This window comes from Betta splendens, chromosome 13 (assembly GCF_900634795.4).
Source record: "Betta splendens chromosome 13, fBetSpl5.4, whole genome shotgun sequence".
Classification (NCBI taxonomy): Eukaryota; Metazoa; Chordata; class Actinopteri; order Anabantiformes; family Osphronemidae; genus Betta; species Betta splendens.
The window spans coordinates 18,375,902-18,397,247 of NC_040893.2; the positions used below are offsets into that span (position 1 = coordinate 18,375,902).

The 21,346-nt window shown below is 47.4% G+C and overlaps 1 protein-coding gene and 1 long non-coding RNA gene across 4 annotated transcripts; one reads left to right on the forward strand and one right to left on the reverse strand.

Moving 5' to 3' along the window:
- Positions 1–147: 147 nt before the first annotated feature.
- Positions 148–7,364, forward strand: LOC114868602 (uncharacterized). 3 transcript variants are annotated; one of them, XR_008696368.1, is made up of 3 exons: positions 148–257; positions 1,092–1,196; positions 7,230–7,364. It is a non-coding gene; the product is annotated as an uncharacterized LOC114868602 (long non-coding RNA). The 3 variants fall into 3 exon arrangements; XR_003788042.3 differs by lacking the exon at positions 148–257 and adding an exon at positions 268–798; XR_008696367.1 differs by lacking the exon at positions 148–257 and adding an exon at positions 268–798 and having other exon boundaries at positions 7,237–7,362.
- Positions 1,903–20,266, reverse strand: yap1 (Yes1 associated transcriptional regulator). The gene is made up of 8 exons (XM_029172344.3): positions 19,518–20,266; positions 18,516–18,751; positions 11,355–11,473; positions 10,885–10,998; positions 7,259–7,428; positions 5,515–5,642; positions 4,661–4,773; positions 1,903–4,582 (listed from the first exon to the last, which is right to left on the reverse strand). The coding sequence occupies exons 1-8, from the start codon at positions 19,716–19,718 to the stop codon at positions 4,347–4,349; spliced, it is 1,317 nt and encodes a 438-aa protein (XP_029028177.1). The 5' UTR covers positions 19,719–20,266; the 3' UTR covers positions 1,903–4,346.
- Between the last annotated feature and the right edge of the window lie 1,080 nt (positions 20,267–21,346).

Consider the following 21,346-nt stretch of genomic DNA (forward strand, 5'->3'; position numbering starts at 1 on the left):
ATCTGGAAAACGTCTTGAGTGACAGCACAATAAATAGATTGTGTCACTTATTGTAGCCAAAAAACTACAAAACCCCTGAGCGTTGTGTTGCGTCACGTTTGCGCAGATGTTTTGCACAGGAAATGATATTTACACCCACGTGTTTCTTTTCAAACGTGTGTCTCTTTGCTCCACGTTCTGGATCTGGTTCATATCCACGCGTCAAGGCGTTTTCAGCCGGTGAATAGTGGACACAGAGTCTCCGTCGACCTGGTTGGGTTCGTAAAATTAATCTTGCTGTGTAGCAAGTGCAGGAAAAGATCAATTGGACGTGTTTCTGTATGAGTTTCACGTTTTGCACGAGATGAGACGTGCAAACCGGTTTATTTATCTTAAGCACGACTTTAAAATGCATTAAAATTTGCCTTTTCACATTTTTTTAAAGAACCGTCATGTATAGTAGCTCGGCGACAGATATATTTTGAAAGTACGGACCGGAAGTGTTAGTGTTGTCGTCTCTGCGTGGATGTAATTTGTACTTATTTAAGTGCTATTTCTGAATAGAGCCAGAAGAGGACGACACAGCGCTGTGTAGCGTTGTAGTCAGTGACATGCAAGTAGAGGCCTTAAAAATACAGTAATATGATTGTGATAGTGTAACCTTGGTTTCAGCACTTTTTAATGTATTTCAACATGTGTAGCATTAGAGTTGTCTGTGGATCATAATAACATTGGTTCCTACCTGCTCCGGTTTACACTGGGGACTTGTGGAGTGTAACGCCTGAAGACTCGCACATGTGAGAAGTGTGCTGAAGACAGGTAGAGAAGTACTGTGCTGAACTATACTGTACTGTACTGTACCTCACTGTACCTTCCGTACTGTACTGTCTTTCCGTATTGGTGTCACGAGGTCGCGGCCGCAACGAGCCGAGCCCTGAAACCCGAACCGTCACAAAATGTGTTGCTACGTGGCGCGGTCCAGTTTCTGTGTCTCAGCTTGTCACTAATATATTGTTTGCAGAATACACATACATTTTTATATACCATGACTTTCTATAACCTGCCCAATCTGATTAATGGATGCGACTTTTTTTTCTTGTAAAATTCGGCAGAGAACTGGGAGGCGGGGCAGTTCTTTGTCTCAACCTGAAGGGGGCGACCGCGAGCCACAGGCGCTGCCGCTGCCGCCCGTTAACACAGGGAATGGCTGCTCTGCGGTAAGACCAGGAAAGGTGTAAAACTTTCTAAAAAAATAACTGAAAGGGGCAAGGGCTCGAGAGCAAGTGCTCGAAAAGTAATTTTAGAACTCGAGTGTATTATTCTGGCAAACCTGTATTAGATCATAATCTAAAGTTTTGTTAATGTTTTGTGATATCAAAAACATGCCTTTAGTATAGTAGGGTCACAATATAGGATGTAGTGAAAATATAGTAAAAAATGTGTCATAGTACAGTATATGTATGTATGTATGTATGTATGTATGTATGTATGTATGTATGTATGTATGTATGTATAGATAGATAGATAGATAGATAGATAGATAGATAGATAGATAGATAGATAGATATTAGATAGATCTATAGATCTATCTATAGATAGATAGACTAAACTTAAAAAAAATGAAATGAAATCAAACTTTTACGAAGTTTTGTTTTTAAAAAAACACAAATTAGATAGATAGATAGATAGATAGATAGATAGATAGATAGATAGATAGATAGATAGATAGATAGACGTGTGTGTGTGTATATATATATGTGTGTATAGATATATAGATATGTGTGTGTATATATATGTATATGTATTTTTTCTGCCATACATGTTTATGATTCTTCTAGTTTCCTTCCACTATTAGGACAAGACACATGACAATATCCTACAATCTAGTTAAATAGACTATCAATAATAAATCACCACACGGAATTACCACAAAGCATATAGTTTATTTCACAAAGAAAGATACAATGTAACAGAATTTATTGTTCTAAGACACATGCACATATCTATCAAAAATGAACAGATCATTACTGAATATAAATTCATTTAATGTGCATTTAGAAAACTCTAAATATGAAATCCTTTAACTTGATTAGTTCCTACTGCTACAATAACAGTCAACCGCTAATATGCTCTGACAAATACACACTAGTAAGCATAAAATCAGGTTCGTGTGACAAAATGCATTTTTGCATCAAAATTAAAACTCTGTAGCTGTGCAATACAAGCACTGTAGTGTACCAATCATTTTAGTTGCATTGTCCTCACCAACACTGTTTATCCATCTTCAACACACAATGTGATAATCAATAAAATCACAACTAAAAAAAAATTCTCTTCAGACAGAATAAAAATGATCTTGTGCTGATCTAAAAAATTGTTCCATCAAGCTCTTGCTACCAATGAAGCATTTGTTGGCAACAGAATCAGTGTGGCATCCTGCGACGCCGCCACCGAGGTCGGGCTGATTATTTATAGGTTACTGCAAGGATTTTAAAAATGTAGCGGTGCTGTAAACATCAGAATGTGATTATGAGCAGTAGCTGTTTCTTACTTTGAGAGAATGTAAACAAGTGAGCACTTATAGGAAAACAAACTTGCTTCGCTGAAACCTGCTGAAACCTCATCCTCAAATCTCAGGGTTAGTCACTCAACAACCGTCTTCACTAAATAACAAAGAATCTCTTGGCTGGACCTAATCAGTGTCCACTAACACTTTACACACCTACATCGTGTTCTCATTAGCTTATACATACATGTTCCTACGGAGGATGACTTGCACATCAAACCACTTCTGGACTCTGTGAAAACGTGAGCTAAAGCATTAGTGTCATTACAAAACATCTTTGGAATCTGCCCCAATAAGTCCTGACTGAGATAACTGATTGTTTTTCCTTTAATTATGTCATCAAGAGCATCGATCCGCTCCACTCGCCAGCATCCGTCGAACCCTGGACGTCCACACTGCCCCTCGTCGTGACCTCTAAACTCGAGCCCGTCCAAGCTGTGGTGTGTGCCCCAAAACACAAGGCGCAGCGTCAACAGAGGGCTCTGCGCTGCCTCTGTAGGAAGACTGGAACTTATTTACTGTACGCTGTCGCAATGTTTAACCCATGCAAGGGCTACAGCTTCTCATCAGCCGAGAGACGCGACCTTTTTTGGTTAATGTTCGGGAAAGAAACGAGCAAAAGCTGCTGATGTGATCAACAAATAAACAAATCACAAAAATATGTATATAATAAACAGACACGAGAAGAATCGGCTAGGTGGTTAAAACAAACGAACAAAAGCCAAAACGTGAATCGATCGGTGGCGGCAGAGTTCGGTCGATGCAGAACAGTCGACACAGTTAAGATGTATTAATTCATCTATGAAAGAAATTGAAAAACAAAAGCAAAATGCCATTTGATCTATACTATACTTGATCGTCTACATATGTAGAAACCTAAAAATAATACTAGGAAGGATAAAATGATGAATTATGAATTAGGTTTGAATAAGACTGAAATACAAAGAAGCTAAAACAGAAATCCCTAAATCCCCTTATGTTTAAAAAATAATACACTTGATTATTGATCATTAGAGGAAAGTGTAGCTGATGTTTCTGAATGCAGCCCAATGCTTATTGCTGCATTACAAAAACCTAGTCGTCATTGTTCGTTGTACTCGCGTCTCAAAGAATAAAACTGAAGGCACTTGATCTTGAAGGTTTAACTTACTTGCTGGCACAGCCAAGCAGCGACGTAGTCAGTCCCCAGCCGCCCACCCATCCACCCACCCACCCACCCAGCAACAAAGCCAACGTGTCCCAGCTGGGCCTCACGTCACCTTTACTCCAAATCCGTATCGTTCCTAATGCTTCAAATACATCATTTTTGGTTTCTCAGGCTGAAAGGAAGCAAACAAACATTACAGAACGTGACCAGCTAAGTATAGAGCTACGTGAGCTAGATGCAGCTGTCCCAAAGCGCGGTTAATTAGAGCTGCTTCGTGCGATGTTGCAGGAAAAAGCGGCGGCGGGGACTCAAGGCGACAACTGAGGGGGACCGGGGGAAGGCGCGACCCCCTGCACTAGGTAGGGATGACCTAGATTCACCGACAGGCCTGTGAAAGGTTCGGGGACCCTTTGCGTAAATGTCTGTTCATGGGCCAGCCTTGAAGACACAGACAAAATAAAGAGATAACACACCAGGGAGGAAAAATAAAACAAAGAAGGGAACAATACCGTCTCAGGAGAGGTTGGCCTTAAACGCCGAGACAGACAGAAGTCCAGGGAGGCTCGCTGAAATGTCTTGTGAAATCATCTATGAATCCTTCACGGTTGGAGCAGGCAGCAGTTCAGAGTGTGGGGAGGAGCCAACGCCTCCTTTCTATAACCATGTGAGGAAGCTCTCCTTGTCGATCTTGGTAGCTGCCAGCACAGTCTCCATGTCGTTGAGGATGTCGGAGCTCAGGGCCTCCTGCAGGCTGGGCATCAGCTCCTCCCCCTCCACCGCCATGCTCTCGCTCTCCAGGGTGCCCAGGTCCACGTCTGTGCCCGGGATGGCGTCCAGGTAGTCGGGGAAACGGCTTGGCTGCGTTGCCATGGAGGGTGGGAGTGGGTCCCCTGATGAAGAGCACAAGGTTAGCGTTAGCGGGCGTTAGCAGGCGTTAGCATACGTCTTCATCAGGCGTTGTGTCTCACCTGTGTCCATCTCATCCACGCTGTTGAGGAAGTCATCTGGAGTGCGAGGGACGCTGTAGCTGCTCATACTGAGGCCGCTGTCTGTGCTCTCGTCTCTGGAGTGGTAGGTCCCGCTGAGAACACGAAAACAAATATAGACCCAAATAAAATGTCTGCCCAGTGTGTGTGTGAGCCCAAGAAAAAAAGAACGCCACAGGCTGAGAAGCAACAGCGTGGCCATGGTTCCTTCAGGGACCCGGCCAACTGAGCTCCAATTCTACATCATCTAATGCAAAATATACTGAATATTGATGAAGCAAAGAGGGAGAGAGACGATATTTGACAAGTCTCTACTGATTAGTAGAGGAGAAGTGTGCAGGCAGAGTGTGGAGGAGGCAGGATGAATGAGGCCATTGTGAGAGGAGGGGAGATTAGGCCGGCCTGTCTACAGACTGGACCGCATGTTCTCATGGCCTGCTTGCTATTCACGTCCCTCCCCGCTTCATCCAGTCCTGAGAAGAACTGGAGCAGCAACTACATGGGCCCATTAAAAGCAGATTAAAGCAACGCTCCCGTCTCGTCATTTCAGCTGGGTTTGTGTTGTTGGACACCAGAGGTCGTCATTGTGCAGCGCACGCTGGCTCAGCGCTGCTGATCCCAGTGAGTCACCACCACGTGAAGCGGGTTAGGCCCAGAGACTGGCGTTCTGTTTTTACTCCTTGTGTAACCTGCTGAGCTCTTAACAGCACTTAGTGCTCAAACATGAGTTCTGATGAGTCCAGCGAGTCGAGGCTCTCGCCGAGCGCACTCTCTGCTGCTGCTCCAGGGGGGAAACGCCCTCCATTTTGTTTGCAGAGGACGTTCGTGAAACCAACCTGTTGAGGAATGGGTCGGAGCTGTTGGCGGTCATGGTCCGGGCGTCTTGGGCCATGGGAGAGGACACGGGGTTCGTGCTGACATCCTGGTCCATGCTGGTGGGCAGCTGGTTCCTCAGAGCGAGCTCCTGCAAACGATGGGAGCAGAAACAACTGTGAGCAACCCAATCAACCCCACCCGTAACCTCAGACGCTAATTACACACAGGCACAGCCGTGCGAGAGCATTGGGAGCTGCTTCATGCCTTGCTGCTGCGCTTTTAATTGGTAAAAACAAGGACTAGCACAGAGAGGCTGCGTGGTGCCGTGCGTCTGCACACACAGAGGAACCGCTCCAGTCGGATGCAATTGTTTTCTACACATGTTGTGTCAGATAAGGTTGAGGATATGAAGTCATGCTGCTTTTTTCACCCTCTTCCTGAACAGGAAGGTGAAGTGACTCGACCAGAGCAGAAGCGTTCATTGGCTTTAGTTGCAGGAGAAATCGGCCATTTTATAAAATGCTTTCCCTTTTCCTCATTTTGATTTCAGATGAACCGTTTGCAGAGCCTGGAGGGTTTTCCTCCTCCAGGTCTGACTCGCTACCTCGCAGACACACGTAAACAGCCTCCAAGGTTTTATGGGCTCTTTTTGTGCACGGCTCAACAACTTGGCACTTTACTGCCAAGTCGCACAGATCAGTAAGACCTTCGCTGTGTGGAACAGAACGGTGACCTCCACCCGCAGTCATGAGGTCTCAAGGAGTTTCCTGAAATCCATGCTCCGTCTGAAAACATGTGTTCTTCCTTACGTGCGCGACGCCTGAAATGCAGCTTCTTCTCCAGATTTGATTTTCCATTACGCACTTTGTTTAACTGGCAAGTGTGGACGTCTGAGGATTTGGTAAACGGAGCTGCGTGTGTCAACTAATGCTTTCCTTGTGTAGTTAATCAATCCTGCGTCTGTCGTCTTTGACACGACGCAGAGGATCAAACAGAAAAGAAATCACCTGGTCGCTCTAAAAGCTATGTTCACGTGTCAGATGTGCGTCAGGGTCGGTTCTGCTGAAAACTCGCCAACACCCGGGTCTCTTAGAATCGTCTCAGGCCAACGTCTACAGCCGCTGCCGCTTGGGTCACTTCCTGCGCTGAACTCTGAACAACCCCAGTGAACGGCAGGGTAAACAGAGGCCGGCACCGTCATTCATAACCATAAAGGCCCGTTTCTGCTGTTATGACACCGCTTTGAGTAAACTGCAGCACTGAGCAGCTCCACCCAGTGTGGGCGGCGCGGTGACACATCAGCGTTAGGAAGTGATACATGTACCGCAGATGAGTCAGGACACTTCATTGTAGGGTGGTGTAATAATAAAGGGCGATCAAAGCGGCTTAAGATCCACCAGCGTACCCATCGATATGACTCAGAGTTGAAGGGCTATTTAGGACACACACTGACTGTGTTTACAAGTAATTAAGTGACCCAGAGAGTCTCCAGTTTACGTGGACTAACTGGAAATCCAGATGAAACTCGGCTTCTCCACCTCCTCCAGACTGTTTTACTCATATTCTGGTTACTTGGGTGCATAAAGTCCTCCTGAGGGTATTCAATAAGTAACCAAGTGAGTGCTGAGCTTTTGTCCACCATGCTGTGGACTGATGCACCTCGTGAGCTTTCTGGTGCTGGTTAGTCGTTTTTCCCGTGAGCCTTTGACTATTTCTGTCACATTCTTATTTCGAGGGTTCAGATGGAAAGGCGTATGGACGCACCTGAGGCCTCTGCCGGAGCATCTCCTGCTGCTTCAGCCGCAGCCTCTCCTTCTCCATCTGCTGCAGTCTCATCTGGTTGTTGTTTCCCATGATGCCGCTGTGGGTGCCGGCAGGGAGCGGGCCGCCCTGCTTCACCGGAGCACTCTGGGTCATCCTCTGCTGGTTCAGGCCTACAAGAGCACAAACGCAGATCAGCGCCACAGAACAGCTCATTTATGTGCATTTAAATTGAACTATAAACAGGAAAATATATTTCTGTGGAGGACTCGGGTCTAAGGTTTACAGTGACATTTCCTTTTCCCGCTGGAGCCACATCGGCCATACGCTCTAAACACCCCGAGCCTCCAGCAGCCACTGCTTTAAATCCCTGCTTGCATTTAAATGCTAAAAGCCTCAGCGTTTGTGTGCACAGCGAAGTTCAGATCTGGAGCCAGTGCAGCAGGTTGTGTAGGACCGGAGTCCCAGCACAAGTTTTCCACTTAGTGTCTAAAACAATGAGGATTCCTGTAAGACCTGATCTCCTCCCACTCACTGACTAAGACAGGCTTTGTTGGTTTTGTACATTGCATCAGTCATGACTTAGCCTTTCATTGTGCATTTTGCGTCCTCCTAAACAAATCGCTCATTATCCTTCCGTGCCCTCGCACTTTAATTTAAAATACACCTACATTATGTTCTCTGCCTCTTGGGCGTCCATCAACTTTGGCTTCCATTCCTTATCTGTGTTGAACACAGGCCGACTACAGCGCAGGTTTACAATATCATGTGTGTATTCAAAACACAGCTGTTCCCAGTGAAATCTTTGTTATTCTTTACTTTGGGGGTGGGTGTAATAAACACAAGCAATCTATGCATGCAAAGTAGGTCACACGTTTTATCAGTCAGAAAGAAGCGCATGTGCCCGACCGCGAGGGGCGCAGCGGCGACGGGACCGGCGAGGAGCCGTTTGCTTATGCGCCCGGAGCAGCGACCCAAACAAAGGCTGAACGGGGGCAGGATTTTCATGCGAGGCTGCCTCTCACCGCCGTCCTGCCTGCCCCGGCACCTTTCTCATCACCATTCAATCACTGTCTGTTTACACTATCTCTGCAGCTGAATGGAGCGCGGCTCAGGGCTCTCCCTGGGAAGCTCCGCGGGCCCCACCCCGCCGGGCCGGGCCGGCGGGCCGTCTCCCACCCGCCTCGTCTGCCTGTCCACCAGCCCACGCACCCCGGCGCCCCCCTCCACGCTGCACACACACTGGGTGCATGACAGAGTGTGGCTTCTCCCGCCTCTTATCTCTGGGAGATACTGAGCCTGGCCTTTTGTGACTGGATCACTGCTCCATCAAGGCACCATTGGCTGTTCCCGACACACGGGCCGCGTCCCGGTCTGTTTAAGGCACAATCTCTGGAGAAACGCATGCATTTGGGGGCGGGAGTTCCACGAAAGGAGATTAAGGAGAAAACAGTGCTTTCATAATCCAGGGTGGGGATCTGATACTGACTTTAGTTCTTCTGACTTCCATATGTTAAGTATCAGCGAAGAGTGAAGAGCAACTATCGGTCATTCAAACCGGTTTGAAAGAGAAAGTCAAGACTCCTGTCAAGGCGTTACGTAACCGCTTGTTAGCGCTACCTGTTGAACTTCGACCTACCAACGCTTCCAACCACAGGCCTTCATAATTCATAAAAGCATTTCATGCTGCCATTTAAACTCCGTGTTTACTAGCCACAGGAAGAAACTCGCTGAACCGCCGCGTGCAGGAATAACTCACTCACCATTGCTACCGGAGCAACTATGCACAAACAATGAGCATATCGAAGCAGGGATTTATGCTTTTTGGCGCGATCGGAGGGAGGAGCGGGTTCAGCTCGGGGCCACGGCGATAGCTCCGACGGCAGCGGGGCCGCGTGCGTTCCCGTGTGGCTGCGGCCGGCAGCGCACACGCCGGCGATAGCTCCTGGGCCAAGCAGATAAGAGGCGAGTCGATGCCGTCTGCCTTTTGTCTTCTTCACGCGCTCCTGCAGCACAGCCAGCCAGCAACGCGGGCCCTTATCAGCCATCAGGCGTATTACGCCACAGCATCACCTGGGGCAGGTGGAGCGGAGGCGTGCCAGCGCTGGGAGGCCCTCGCTGAGGCCGGCGCTCGGCCCCTTTGAAGGTTTGCTACATATTTGTCTGCTGTCCATTTAACAGGTTTAATAAAAAACGGACGGGAACGCTGTGTTTCTAGTTTCTAGATAAACAGAGAAACAGTCTGGTTGGGACACAGTTTTTATAGAATATTTCTGGTCACTCATTGTTGAGAAAGCAGCACATGCAGCAGAGCCCGGCCTCGGCTTGTTTGCTGCTCCGCACCTCCTTGGCTCCTGAAGGAGGACGCATGCTTGTCCCGTCGGCATTTTGTTCTGTTCCTTAGCTTTTCCTTCTTCCCCTTTCGCTGCCTCCCCCCCCGTCCTCACATTGGAGCTCTTTGACTGAAAAGGTCTGGAACAGATTAAGAGTTGGACCACAGAATAAAGAGGCCTGGCAGAGATTCAAGTCTGTCTGGAGCTACGGCAGAATGGGGCCGCGCCTGCGCTGGGCCTCACGCAGGGGAACGCCGGTCGGCAACAGCTCTCAGCTGAAGGCGCTCTGCAGCTTTTCTTTCTCCGGGCTCAAATTAGCCGCCATTATCAAAGCAGCTGGCTGGTGAGTGGAGACCTACATAGCAGCACAGGTTTCTAAAGCCCGGCACTCTTTGACATGGTTTGAATCATATTTTGATATGATGTTTGATCACATATAGACTCCTGACAATGACATCTGATGCCAGATCCCGGGGTGCCGTGCTGTGCTCCGATCCCCTGCTCTAGACCACCTGCCTTGTGCATTGTGGACGTATAAATCTTCAAAGCGCCACCCGTCCCAGCTGCCGACTCCTCTTACACCTCTGTTGTGGATCCTCCTGCCGGCCTTCGGAGCCGGATTGCTCACAGGCGACCCGGCCTTGAAGCGTCCGAGCTCGATAAGACGCCGCGCTAAAATGAAAGCGGCCGAAGCTGCGAAGGCTGCGCACCGACTCGCAGGCTGCCTGTGTGGAGCGTCGCGCTTCCCGGGGGAACGATGGCACCTGAAGCGTAAATGAGTCACGGTGACATAAGCGGGAGCCCTTCATCCACTTGGCACACGGGAGAATGAGCTCATTCCCACAGCCGCGGAGAAGCCCTAACACACGTATGTGGTCCTGTCACTAATTTACCCGGCCTGGCCACCTCGCTCTGAAAGCCAACTGTCAAACGTTAGCTCGGACCCGGGGATTAATGGCCTACTCAGCTGTTGCCCCAACACTAAAATGGCTGACAAAAGGTTAGGTGCAGATTTGGAGGGTGGGGGTTTGGTTAAATCTGGTTTCAACAAGCAATCGTGTGACTAGTCACTGCAAAACAATGCAGCGTGGTGAAATGAACCATGAATCACACAGAACTGAACTCCATCACAATTGTGGTGATACATATTTTTTGAATTAGGAGGCGTTTTTTTTTTTACTGGAGAAAGTCTGCTGTCACGAAAAGACAGAAGAAACTCCTCGCAGCGGAGAAGCTTCCTGCTAAAACTTCATTTTGACAGGAGAGCTTGTTGAAACCCGGGTGTAATAATCTCACCGTAGCGTGGGTCAAGCCGTGGGTCCAGCCAGGATGTGGTCTTGTTCTTGTGGTTAATGTAGTAAATTTCTCCCTCGGCCGTAATGGCTTGTTCCCAACCCTCGGGGAGAGAACCTGAAGGGAGGCCGGAGGAAATATTGTTGGAGGGACAGAGTTGCACAACATATAATAATAGAACAGCAAGTCTTTGTCTTTAAAAAAACACACCTGTTCTTTAACATGTAAGATCATTATTTTTCTGGCTGCACTCATCGGCCTGACAGGTTACAACAATACAGATTTCCTTCATGTGTGAACCGTGATCGTGAGTCACCCGGTCCCCAGACATGTCAGACAGGACCCGTCACGTTCTACAGGAGTCTTACCTCACCCAGGGCCATTTCCAGCTTCACTCACAGTTCTAGTGACAGTTCCCATTTCACCTGCGTTTTATGTTGAACCTAATGCTTGGTGTGAGCTCGCATACGCACCGGTGGATGGGTTCATGAGGTTCTGCTGCGGCACGGGCACCGAGCTGGTCGGCGCCGGCTGGTTTATCTGGAGCAGAGCTTTGCGCGGGTCCTGCCAGGTGGTTGTCTGCTCGAGGTGGCTGCGGGAGACGGGAGGAGCGTCACAATAAGCACAAACGGAGCCGGCGATGAGCTCAAATCAGAGGCCAGATCTGTGTGCGGCTGCAGGTCACATGCAGGAACCGATGACTCAGAGCGATTTGATGAAAACACTGATTCCAACCGCTGCTCTCTGTAAACCGTGACCGTTCCCTGTTACCATTCACTTCCAACTGTACGTCATGACTCAAATGGGAGACACGAAGTTACCTAAAGTCCAGTATGTATTTTTATTTAAGGCAAAGTAAAAAGTGTGACTGGCTTCAAAATAACTATTGTAAAGTCAAACAATGTTGCTTCATCTATTTTATGGCTGGTCTTTGCTGGGACAGGAGCGGGGGGAGGGGGGGGTGCATTGTGTGTGCGCTCTGTGAAGGCATTGATAATTAGTGCTTTGTTGGTACTTGTTGCTTGATTAAGATGGAAAGCTAATACAGGAAGCCCTTCTCTCCCAAGAAGGACCCTCTCTATTGAGGGAGGGTCAGTCCCAGGGCTCAACGCAGGGGGTCCTTTTTCCTGGAAGCGGCTCGGACACTGTGGAGTGTCAGGGGCTTTAACAATCTGGCGCCACATTTACAAAGCTTTCACCTGCTTGACAAAAGCACAGACTGAGCTACGACCTAAAACCCCACTATTCACTTGTTCTTTTTTTTCCGGTTCTGTGGGGGTTTTTTTCCAGGAGACGCTCCCGTCTCCACGAACGGGAACCGAACTCTCTCAGCTTGTTTACGCAGCGCACACGGCCAGAATCAAGACTTTGTTTGTAATAGAATGAAGCGCCGCCCTCGACCATCTCTGCCCTGTAATAAGCGAGTGCTGGATGTGGCTGCACGCACGCACACACACAGACACGCACACACACGCACGCACACACACGCAGGCAGCCATTCTTCACATCTGATCCCAGAGTGCCATGTTGTGGAACAGCTGTGTGAAGTGAGGGATTCAGATTCTCCTGCTCTCTCTCTCTCCGCCGTAATGCCAGCCTGCCTGTCTGCTCTCGCTCCTGGGCCACAGAGCGAGAGGGCCTGACTCAGCACTCCCCCCCCACACACACACACACAATGCAGCCCATTTTGAAGCCCCCTCTTGTTTATGCTTTACTGATCAAAGGAGCTGCCAAATCCCCTACTGAACCCTCCCCCAGCCCTCTCACACACACACACACACACACACACACACACACACACACACACACACACACACACACACACACACACACACACACACACACACACACACACACACACACACACACACACACACACACACACACACACAAAATAGCTGGAACTGCTCAGACTGGAGGGGCCCCTTGAGAAAGAGGGGTCACAGGGAGCGGGGTGAGACAACTACAAAAAGGAAAAAAAAAAGTCAGAGGGGAGAAAAACATCTACGGAAGCAATCCCTCTGAATTCCATTGGCTGCATGAGTTGCTGTGGTCCTGTTACACTGCGAGCGTCCGCCCTGCCCCCTTCGCTGCCTCCTTCCCACTCTGGAAACTATGACATTTATTATGGAGGGGAGAACAGGGGAGGAGACTGGAAGAAGAGCTCTGGGATAAGGGAAGGGAGGGTTTATCGTAAAAAGAGGCCTGCTGGCGCTGCTACGCTGATGCTAAACAGAAACGCTGCAGCTGGAAAACACCGATGAAAATACACAACCTCAAAGCCTCCGAGATCTCTAATTATAAAACGCTCTCTGCCCCCCAACGGCGTATGCCTCTTTTAGCACAGCTCCAAGTACAAATACTAAATTTTCTATCAAACTAAGCGCCGATCAAACAAACCGATGTAAACAAAACTCTCATTACGCCGATACTGACTTTAATTATTGTGATGATCCCCGAAAGCCCTCGCGCACTGCGTTCCCGTCCAAGTCGCACTGTACGTTAAGAGGCCGGTAAATGATTACTCAGAGCCAGTAATTCATAACCGAGCTTCAAAACCAAAAGATAATCCATTGAGCCGGCTCGCGGCCCTACCCCTACATGGCCAGGGCTATATGCGGCTTCCTGTAGGCGGAACATAAAACAGAACAATGGCACGGCAACTGCTGGGACGGCTGGAGGCACCAGTTGCTGTTAGGAATTGCTGATCTGAAACCTCCATGGTCGCAACTGCTCAGTGTTGTCTTTACATGTCTGTGACACCACAGCGAGCTCAACAGGACGGACTCATACCCCCCCCCCCCCCTCGGGGCAGGGCAGCGGCTGCACGAGACCCCGTCCACGCCAAACTGGAAAACAACTCGGACAGTTCGTGGGACTTGGGAAACTTCGGGTTCTAAATTAAAGGGCTGTGGCTGCTATCAGCTTGGATTCATCTTGGTTCCATGCTGGGGACATAAACAGAGCCGAGCGGAGACGTGGCTTATGTTTCAGCGGCTCCCTTACTCCGGCCGGCTGGATAAACAGTTTCAGGGCGCTGCTTGTTTGCAACATCCTCCAAATAAAACGTCCTCCTGATTGATACCAAGCATTAACGTGGGCAGGGGGTGTTGTGTTGCGACTAAATCCAACCCAGCGTTAAAGAACGGTCTCCAACGGCCCAGGTACTGAGGCCCGGCCCGTTATCCTGCCAGGTTTGGCTCAGGCTATCATCATGGCTGGCTGTGGGTTCGCTGAGCAGGGGGTGCGACTCCTGATCCACCCTGGGACTTGACATCTCTTTGACTGATGGTCCAATTATCAAGATGGTGTTTATTGTGTGGGCGTTATTTATAACGTCCTCGGAGGACGACTATTATTTTGCGTACAGTGTTTCTGTCCAAAGCTGATCACACGGTTTGCTTTTCCTTGTCTATTGTTATAAAAGTGACGACTGAGCTTCAGCGACTACTTTATGAAGAATTTTCACATTGACGTTAAACAGCAAAACTCTGGTGCTTTCAATTAGAAAGAGAAATGAGACTCAATCTGCCGTTTCAGAAAATATCACTACAACTGATTTTTTATTAGGACTTTCCTTGAAAACAAACTTAAATTTGCAGCAGCCGTAATGTTCCAGCCAAAAAGCAGTCGGCTCCGTGGTTTATGTTTCTCCAAATATGCTGTGCTACCTGCCAAGACGACAGATCAAAGAGGCATGTGAGGCCATATTGACTGTTCTTTCCACTGAAAATGTCTCTTGTGAAAGCCAGATGTCAAAAGCTGTGTTTCACTGGTGTAAAACAGGGGAGTGAAGCTATAAGGGAGTGAAACCGTGATGAAACACACCCCACAGCTGAGCTCCCAAATGTTAAAAATGGGATGCTTGGGCCACAGGGGCCCCACCCAGGGAGTGTAGGCTGGGAAGGTGGTTGAGGCCAGTGACTAAAGAGTGAACTGAGGGAGGCCAGATGTAATCAGGCCACTAAGATGAGGACGACCACCTCCACTCTGGCTGACTGGAGATGCCTGGCTGCCTCTCTATCAGCAGGACATCATCAAGAGAGATTATTGGGACAACCTCTGTGACCCTTTTGTGGCTTTAAGTTTCCCTTTGAAGGAGAGTTTGTATCATTGTACACAGTAACAAAGCCACTAATTCACAAAGTAGCAGGGTAAATGTAGCTGCAGAACATCATGTTTACTGCAGCTTCCTTTTCAAGACTAATTAAAAGACAAATTGTTCTTTTGGTTCGTCCCTTTCAACATCAGTCTTTTACATATATTTTTAGATACAGCAGCCCTAACATTATTTATAGACTCCCTCATGCGTTGTTAATTATTAATGGGTTCCTACGAACCCATGCAACAATACATTTCTTCATCCACTCAATTAATATCTATGCCTCTGCAATTAATCTGAGTACTTTGGGGGAAGTCTGACTTAAGAGGTCCACGTCCCAGATACTACATGTCTCTGTGGAGCTGCCCTCAGCGACAGTAGAGGCATTGATGTCTGGGACAGAGGTGTTACATCAGGACTTCGGTAAACACTGGGCCTGACTTTCTCACAGTCCCATTTGTGTACTGAGCTGACAGAGCTCAGCTGACCTGGGACGGGTCTTGTCTGTGTGTGGTCAATAAACCAAACGTTTGTCAAACACAAAGTTGCTCCAAATGAGGGCCCATCTTCCCAGCACCATTTGGGACTAACTGAAGCCCTGGTTTATAGCGGCCTAGTTAGGACCTTAGCAAAGGGAGGGAGGAAATAAAATGTTTTCATTTTAATCCAAAACCAGAACAACTGTCTGCTGGAAAACAACAAGTTCTAAAAGTGCAAGTCCAAACCTCAGTAGGTCCAGACAATAAGAATAGTAGAAAAACAAGGTCCAAGTAGACACTTTGATCTCCGCTCCTCTAATGGAGGGTCTCTTGTACTTCGACTTAGTGCAGCAGATGTTCAGGAAACTCTAGATGGTCTACACATAAGCTGGACTAGTTATCAGTCTGCGTAGTTTTCCCACAAGTGTGTAAAAACACGATAAAACACAGATAATTGAAAATAACACGTCTGGTCACATCAAGTAAAATCACTGGTAGCTGAATGAGGGCAGACAAGTGATTTGGTGTGGCTGCGGGAAACAAAGCTCATCAAAACAGTTTAAATCCAGTTGAGAAAAGACAAAAGCGTCCATCAGCACACAGCTCTACCTGCCCCTAAGGGCAGACAATAGCTACTCCCCTGAAGCTTTCCTCTGCTTAAGGCTGACTTCCCACGGACTAAAAGCTCACTCAAAGCTGCATTTAATAAGTGCCCGGAAACAGAGATTACCCCTCCTAGTTCACCGGTGTGTCTAAATTAGAAACCTTCATTAGTTTATGACCCAGCCCTGGAGACTGGCCCTGCCCCCGTCCCACCACCAAGCAAGGTGACCCAACCTCCCTGCCCCTGCTGTCGTAAATCAAAGGCCGCAGCAAACTGCTGGAAGAAAGAGGAGGAAAGGTCAACAGACTTTGTTGACATTCTCCCAATCTTCTCTCGGCTTAAGGGTTTTGTTTTTTTATGCAACAGCCAAAACAAAATAGAGACATGGTTTGCAGAGGCCTGCTCTTATCCAACACCAGGTTCTATTCGGACTAAACCACTGACACTCAGTAACGTTTAAACTGATTTATCCCAAATACAACGCGCCAATGACCCGTTATTGGCGATCAGGGTTACGGTAAGGCTCTGCCCCGGTTCACCGCCATCTTTAAACTTATGTCAGCCATTTGTCTATTTTGGGAAGCCTCACATGAGTCTCAACAGGCCTGTGCACTGAATAAAGATCACTGTTTCTCTGCTGGGACAAAGGCAGGGCCAGAGTTTCTCTTGGCCCCTCTTCCAGTCATCCCCACATGGCTGCCATTTAAGTCTACTGACAAAGGAGGCACCATCACAGTGCCACGGCTCCATTCATTCCAAACGGAGCCCGTCTTTCAGAGGGAGTGGGACATCGGCATCCGCTGGGCCGCTGCGCTTCCCAGAGGCCGATCGTTCCCAGCTGTACAATCCTGCGGCGGTGCGGGAGGGGACGCACAAACTTTCGCTTCGCGTTGATATACAGTATCTCTAGGGACAACAGCGGTCACCTGAGTGAAATACGAGCCGCTGGCTGGTGTCCGACTCCCAACCCCCACCCGTCCGTCCGTGCTTGTGTCCAGCCACCCACCACCCAACCACCCACGCGCACTGTCGCTGTGCTTCAGCCGGACAGACAACCCGTTTATAAATAGGGGAGTGTCTGTTTCGGCAGCTCTGCTGAGGCTGCCTTTACTCTAGATCAAATATCTACACTTTGATGGAGCAGTCCTCCTGGATTGTTCAAAGCTATGCACTACAATTGCTACTGCTGTGCAACATGCTAGAATAACTCAAGTCAAAATGTACACGTTTCACTTAAAAAACCAAAAATGAATAAATCCTCAAAACAAGAATGGAACGGACTAGTGCACCCAGTGTTTGACGTACAAGTTACACAACACTGGGCCTTTCAGTATAGACTATAACTTGGTCTCATTGTCTTTAAGGGCATTAGATCAGTTTGTTACCAAACAACTGCAACAACCTTGGAAGAGTCTGTGAGAACATCATTTTCCCCTCCTACCTCCCACAACTTTTTTTTTACTAATATTAAAAGAGCCTTTTCCAAACAGACCAGAGACCAGATGCTCTCCAGATGTGAAACCTTGAAACATCTGGTACTGAAAGCTCTTTTTTTTAATCCAAAGAAATTTGAGGCTATCGTGTTTGTTCAGACTCCATGTGAGGGAGTAATATTTCCAAGAACTGACAACATTTGCTGCAAATGAAAAATGAAAACTCCATGTTGAGGCATCTGTGAACATGAGCTGTTGAGCATTTAAACAAATGTTACAACACAATGATAACAATGATGAGATTATATAAAAAGAACATCACATTTTTGAATAAGCCAATCGAACTTTATACATAGAATAAAGGCGTTAAAAAAAGACAATAGAGATAAAGGAAGACAAAACGCTGCTGATAAGTGGGACTGGCCGGCGAACTCTGGCCTCTACCGGTGTAAAAAGTTTGTTTTACATCATTAATGTGGGGAAGAGCTGCTGGTTAGCAGATGGGATTTGCAGAGCTCCATGTCCTTTGCTGTCTGGGGCAGCCACAGTGGCCCATTGTCTGTGCTGAAACCTGAGACCAAGTGAATGAGCACTACATACAGCAGGAGTCTCTAAAATGCTTCCCCTTGTTTGCAGAGACCACCAAATTTAATAACCTGCTATTTAACTATTGCAATTGTCTCTTTTCAGCCACACTGGGCACCATTATGCACTTCAGCAGACTAGCTCCACCTCACTGGTAGCTTGGGCTTCACCACAATTGCAGCTACAATTCGAACTTGTCATTTAGCAGCTGTGAAATAAGTTTTGACAGCTGTGCAGGTTTGGTTACATACGTTACACACAAATATTGTTTTCTATCTTCGTTGGGTTTAATTAGATGGGTGGATGACTAATTGAACAGCAGAGGTGCCATCTTTTCACCATCTATTCATGCTCTATTCATTCGTGCTGGGATTTGCAAAAACTATATCATGCAAGTAAACTGTAACGACCCGTGGTGCCAGAATACTCACTTGAGGAAGTATCTCTGGCCATTGGCCGTCTTGGCCATCTCCCATCCCGAAGGCAGAGGCACATCATCAGGGATCTCATAGGAGGACTGGCGGGGGTGTTGAGAGGAGGCACCTGCTGGGGCCATGCCAGGCAGTGAGCCACCAGAGAGAGCGCCCTGCTGCAGGGAGGCTGGGGAGGAGTGTGCTCGCACATGGTGGGGAGTGAGTGCCACGCCGCTTCCAGCATCCGTGCTGGCCTGGGTTTGGGGGAAAAAACACTAGTAATTAATATTATAATTATCTACATCTACATTATAATTAATGCAGTATACTTCACCCAGAGACCAAAAATCCCATATTGTGTAACTATATACACAACACACAGGGATGGGGATGTGTGTGGGAGAGCGCAGCCTCGCTGAGAGCGAACGCATGCGCAGTGATGGCGAACGTAAAGCAACAGTTGTGTGTGTGTGTGTGTGTGTGTGTGTGTGTGTGGGGGGGGGGGGGGGGGGGGGGTGACGTTATTTTTGATCGGAAATGATCTCGTTCACAAACAACAACTGTTTTCCAAACTTTCTTGGACTATTTCAACTGTCGCTGCTCTTTTAGACGAATAGATAAATGCTGACGTCAAATTAAGAACATCAACTTTATTTAAGTTTATATGTGAGTTGAGCCAATCTGACAACGTTCTCTGAGGATCATAACCTCCTATGTTCTACATCAAAGAGCGTCTGGGCATTTCTGGAAGCCTCCTCCTTTTACGCACAAGTCGCATTTATGTTTGAAACTTGGTGAAAAGTGTCGCTCAAACACGCTGTAATAAAACAAGCCAGGACTAAATATCTAAAATAACTTGTATATCCTAAAGACAGACACTGACTCCCGCTAAGGCTGAAAAACGACGACAAAGTAGGTTCTGCGCGTATCAGTCACGTCCTGCGGGCCCGAACCCCCACAGGATGGGCCTGGGTGTGCAGGGTTTCTGGGAAGGGGCAGGCAGAGACGGGGCGGGCTTACTTGTCTGGAATGGGACTTTGGTTCGGGAGGTTTGAAGAAGGAGTCTGGCAGGTTCCTCAAGCGCATCGGTACCGACTGGGGCACGGTGGTGTTCTTCGGGTTCATCACGGCGTTAAACAGCGCCTCCAGGTCGGTCTCGGAGTCGCCCCGTACGTGGACGATCTGGTGTCCGGCAGGAGGGTTGTGCTGGTTCGGATCCATTGTCCCAAACACTCTGCAAACTTTATGTCCGAAAATACAAAAATCAGCTTGAGAAAACAAACCCCGCACTTCTTTTTGCGCAACGGGGATTCTGGAAATCTCGACGACACTCAGTAAAAGTTGTTCATTCTAAAGTTTGAAAGTCGAGCGGGTCGATCGGTTCCGAAGTGCGTTAGCTGTCGAAGTCTGCAGCGAAGCGCGTTGTTTTCCTGTTGTTTGTCGCTGGCATAGCTGTGCGTGTAACAAAGCGCATTTCTGCTCCACACTGGAATCTGTGTTGTCGTCCGGGCCCCAACTTTTCCAAAAAAAAAAAAAAAAAAAAAAAAAAAACAGAAAGAAAACGCAGACGCGGCCGAAAAAGACGATCAACAAAACGACCCGGCTGGAGAAAACACTGTTTTAGTGCGTTTCAGCCAAGTCGAACCGTAGGCGAATATTGTTCCAGGGGAGAGTCATAGTCTGCGGAGCAAATCTCCGCAACTCACTTTCTAGAAAAAAAGTTTAGCTCCAGTCTGGTCTAAAGTTTGGGCAGGACATCAAACTTTATGACTCATGGGATGTGTGCTCCAGGGGGCGGGGCCAGGCCTAATTGGGACAAGACTGTTTAAAGGTACAGTGCGGCCCAGCGGCTCGGAACAGGGGCCTCCGGACCCGCGCACGCACCAATGAGCACCAAAACACGTCTTTTTAGGAATTCAACAAGACGCAAAATGTGATTGAATAATTGGTTTATGTCACATTAAAAACTTAATTGACGGTTTCCATGTGGCGTCTGGGCTCTAAGCTAAAGCTGAACACTACAATAATTAAACATTAATTAGATATTCTGGCCATTAATTGTTAAATTAATTATTCTGGTGCAACTATTATTATACTTATACTAAGCCACAATGTGCCTTGAATTATAAATCTGTGAAAAAGTAAAGCATATTTATTTGAAATAGCATGTGCGTATTTGTGGATAAAATTCTTTCTGGGTACAGGTGATCAGACAAGATTTCACAACGCAAGAGTTTTACCAATGATTTAAAACCACTCTCACCAGTACGTATAATGGTACTATGTTCTCTTTTTACAGTGCTCATGAAAAGTGGATCCATGCAGTTCCCACAATTGTTATGCTAATGAAGCCCCTCTTCCATTGAGAAATCATTTTGTCAAGATCCACTCTCTTTGGATACAGAGGCTCTGTTTCAAGGCTTTTTCCCATACACCCACTGAATGAATGATTATGAAGGCCTATTAAATACCCGCAGACACTGTAAAGCCCCCATGAGCAGATTAAAGTGCTTTGCAGCTCTCGATTCCAGTCACACAGACATGCTCGTGTTCTAATGGGGTGCATTTATTTCTACAGTTCCTTCTATTTAAACATTAAAAATAACAATAATAAAAAATGTAAAATACAAACATTCAACAGGTTTATTAGTACTATATTCTGCCTACACTTCATTGTGTTTATTCATGTTATTGTCCTATATAAATTCAGATTAGCTGTTATTTTAAAGAGCAAATAACAAGTGTACAACTACTAAAAGTCCACGCTTTATAATATCGTATTAAAACGTTCTGTTCACACATGCAGCCAGTCCATAATGTCCATTATCCCCGCGAAGGCGCTCATCATT

Coding starts and splice junctions, on each gene's coding strand:
- yap1 (XM_029172344.3), bottom strand. CDS start 19,718: ATGGATCCGAACCAGCACAACCCTCCTGCCGGACACCAGATCGTCCAC. Junction 10,999..11,354: donor CCTCATGAACCCATCCACCG/GTGCGTATGCGA, acceptor GCCTCCCTTCAG/GTTCTCTCCCCGAGGGTTGG. Junction 5,643..7,258: donor TGCTCCGGCAGAGGCCTCAG/GTGCGTCCATAC, acceptor CATCGTTTGCAG/GAGCTCGCTCTGAGGAACCA.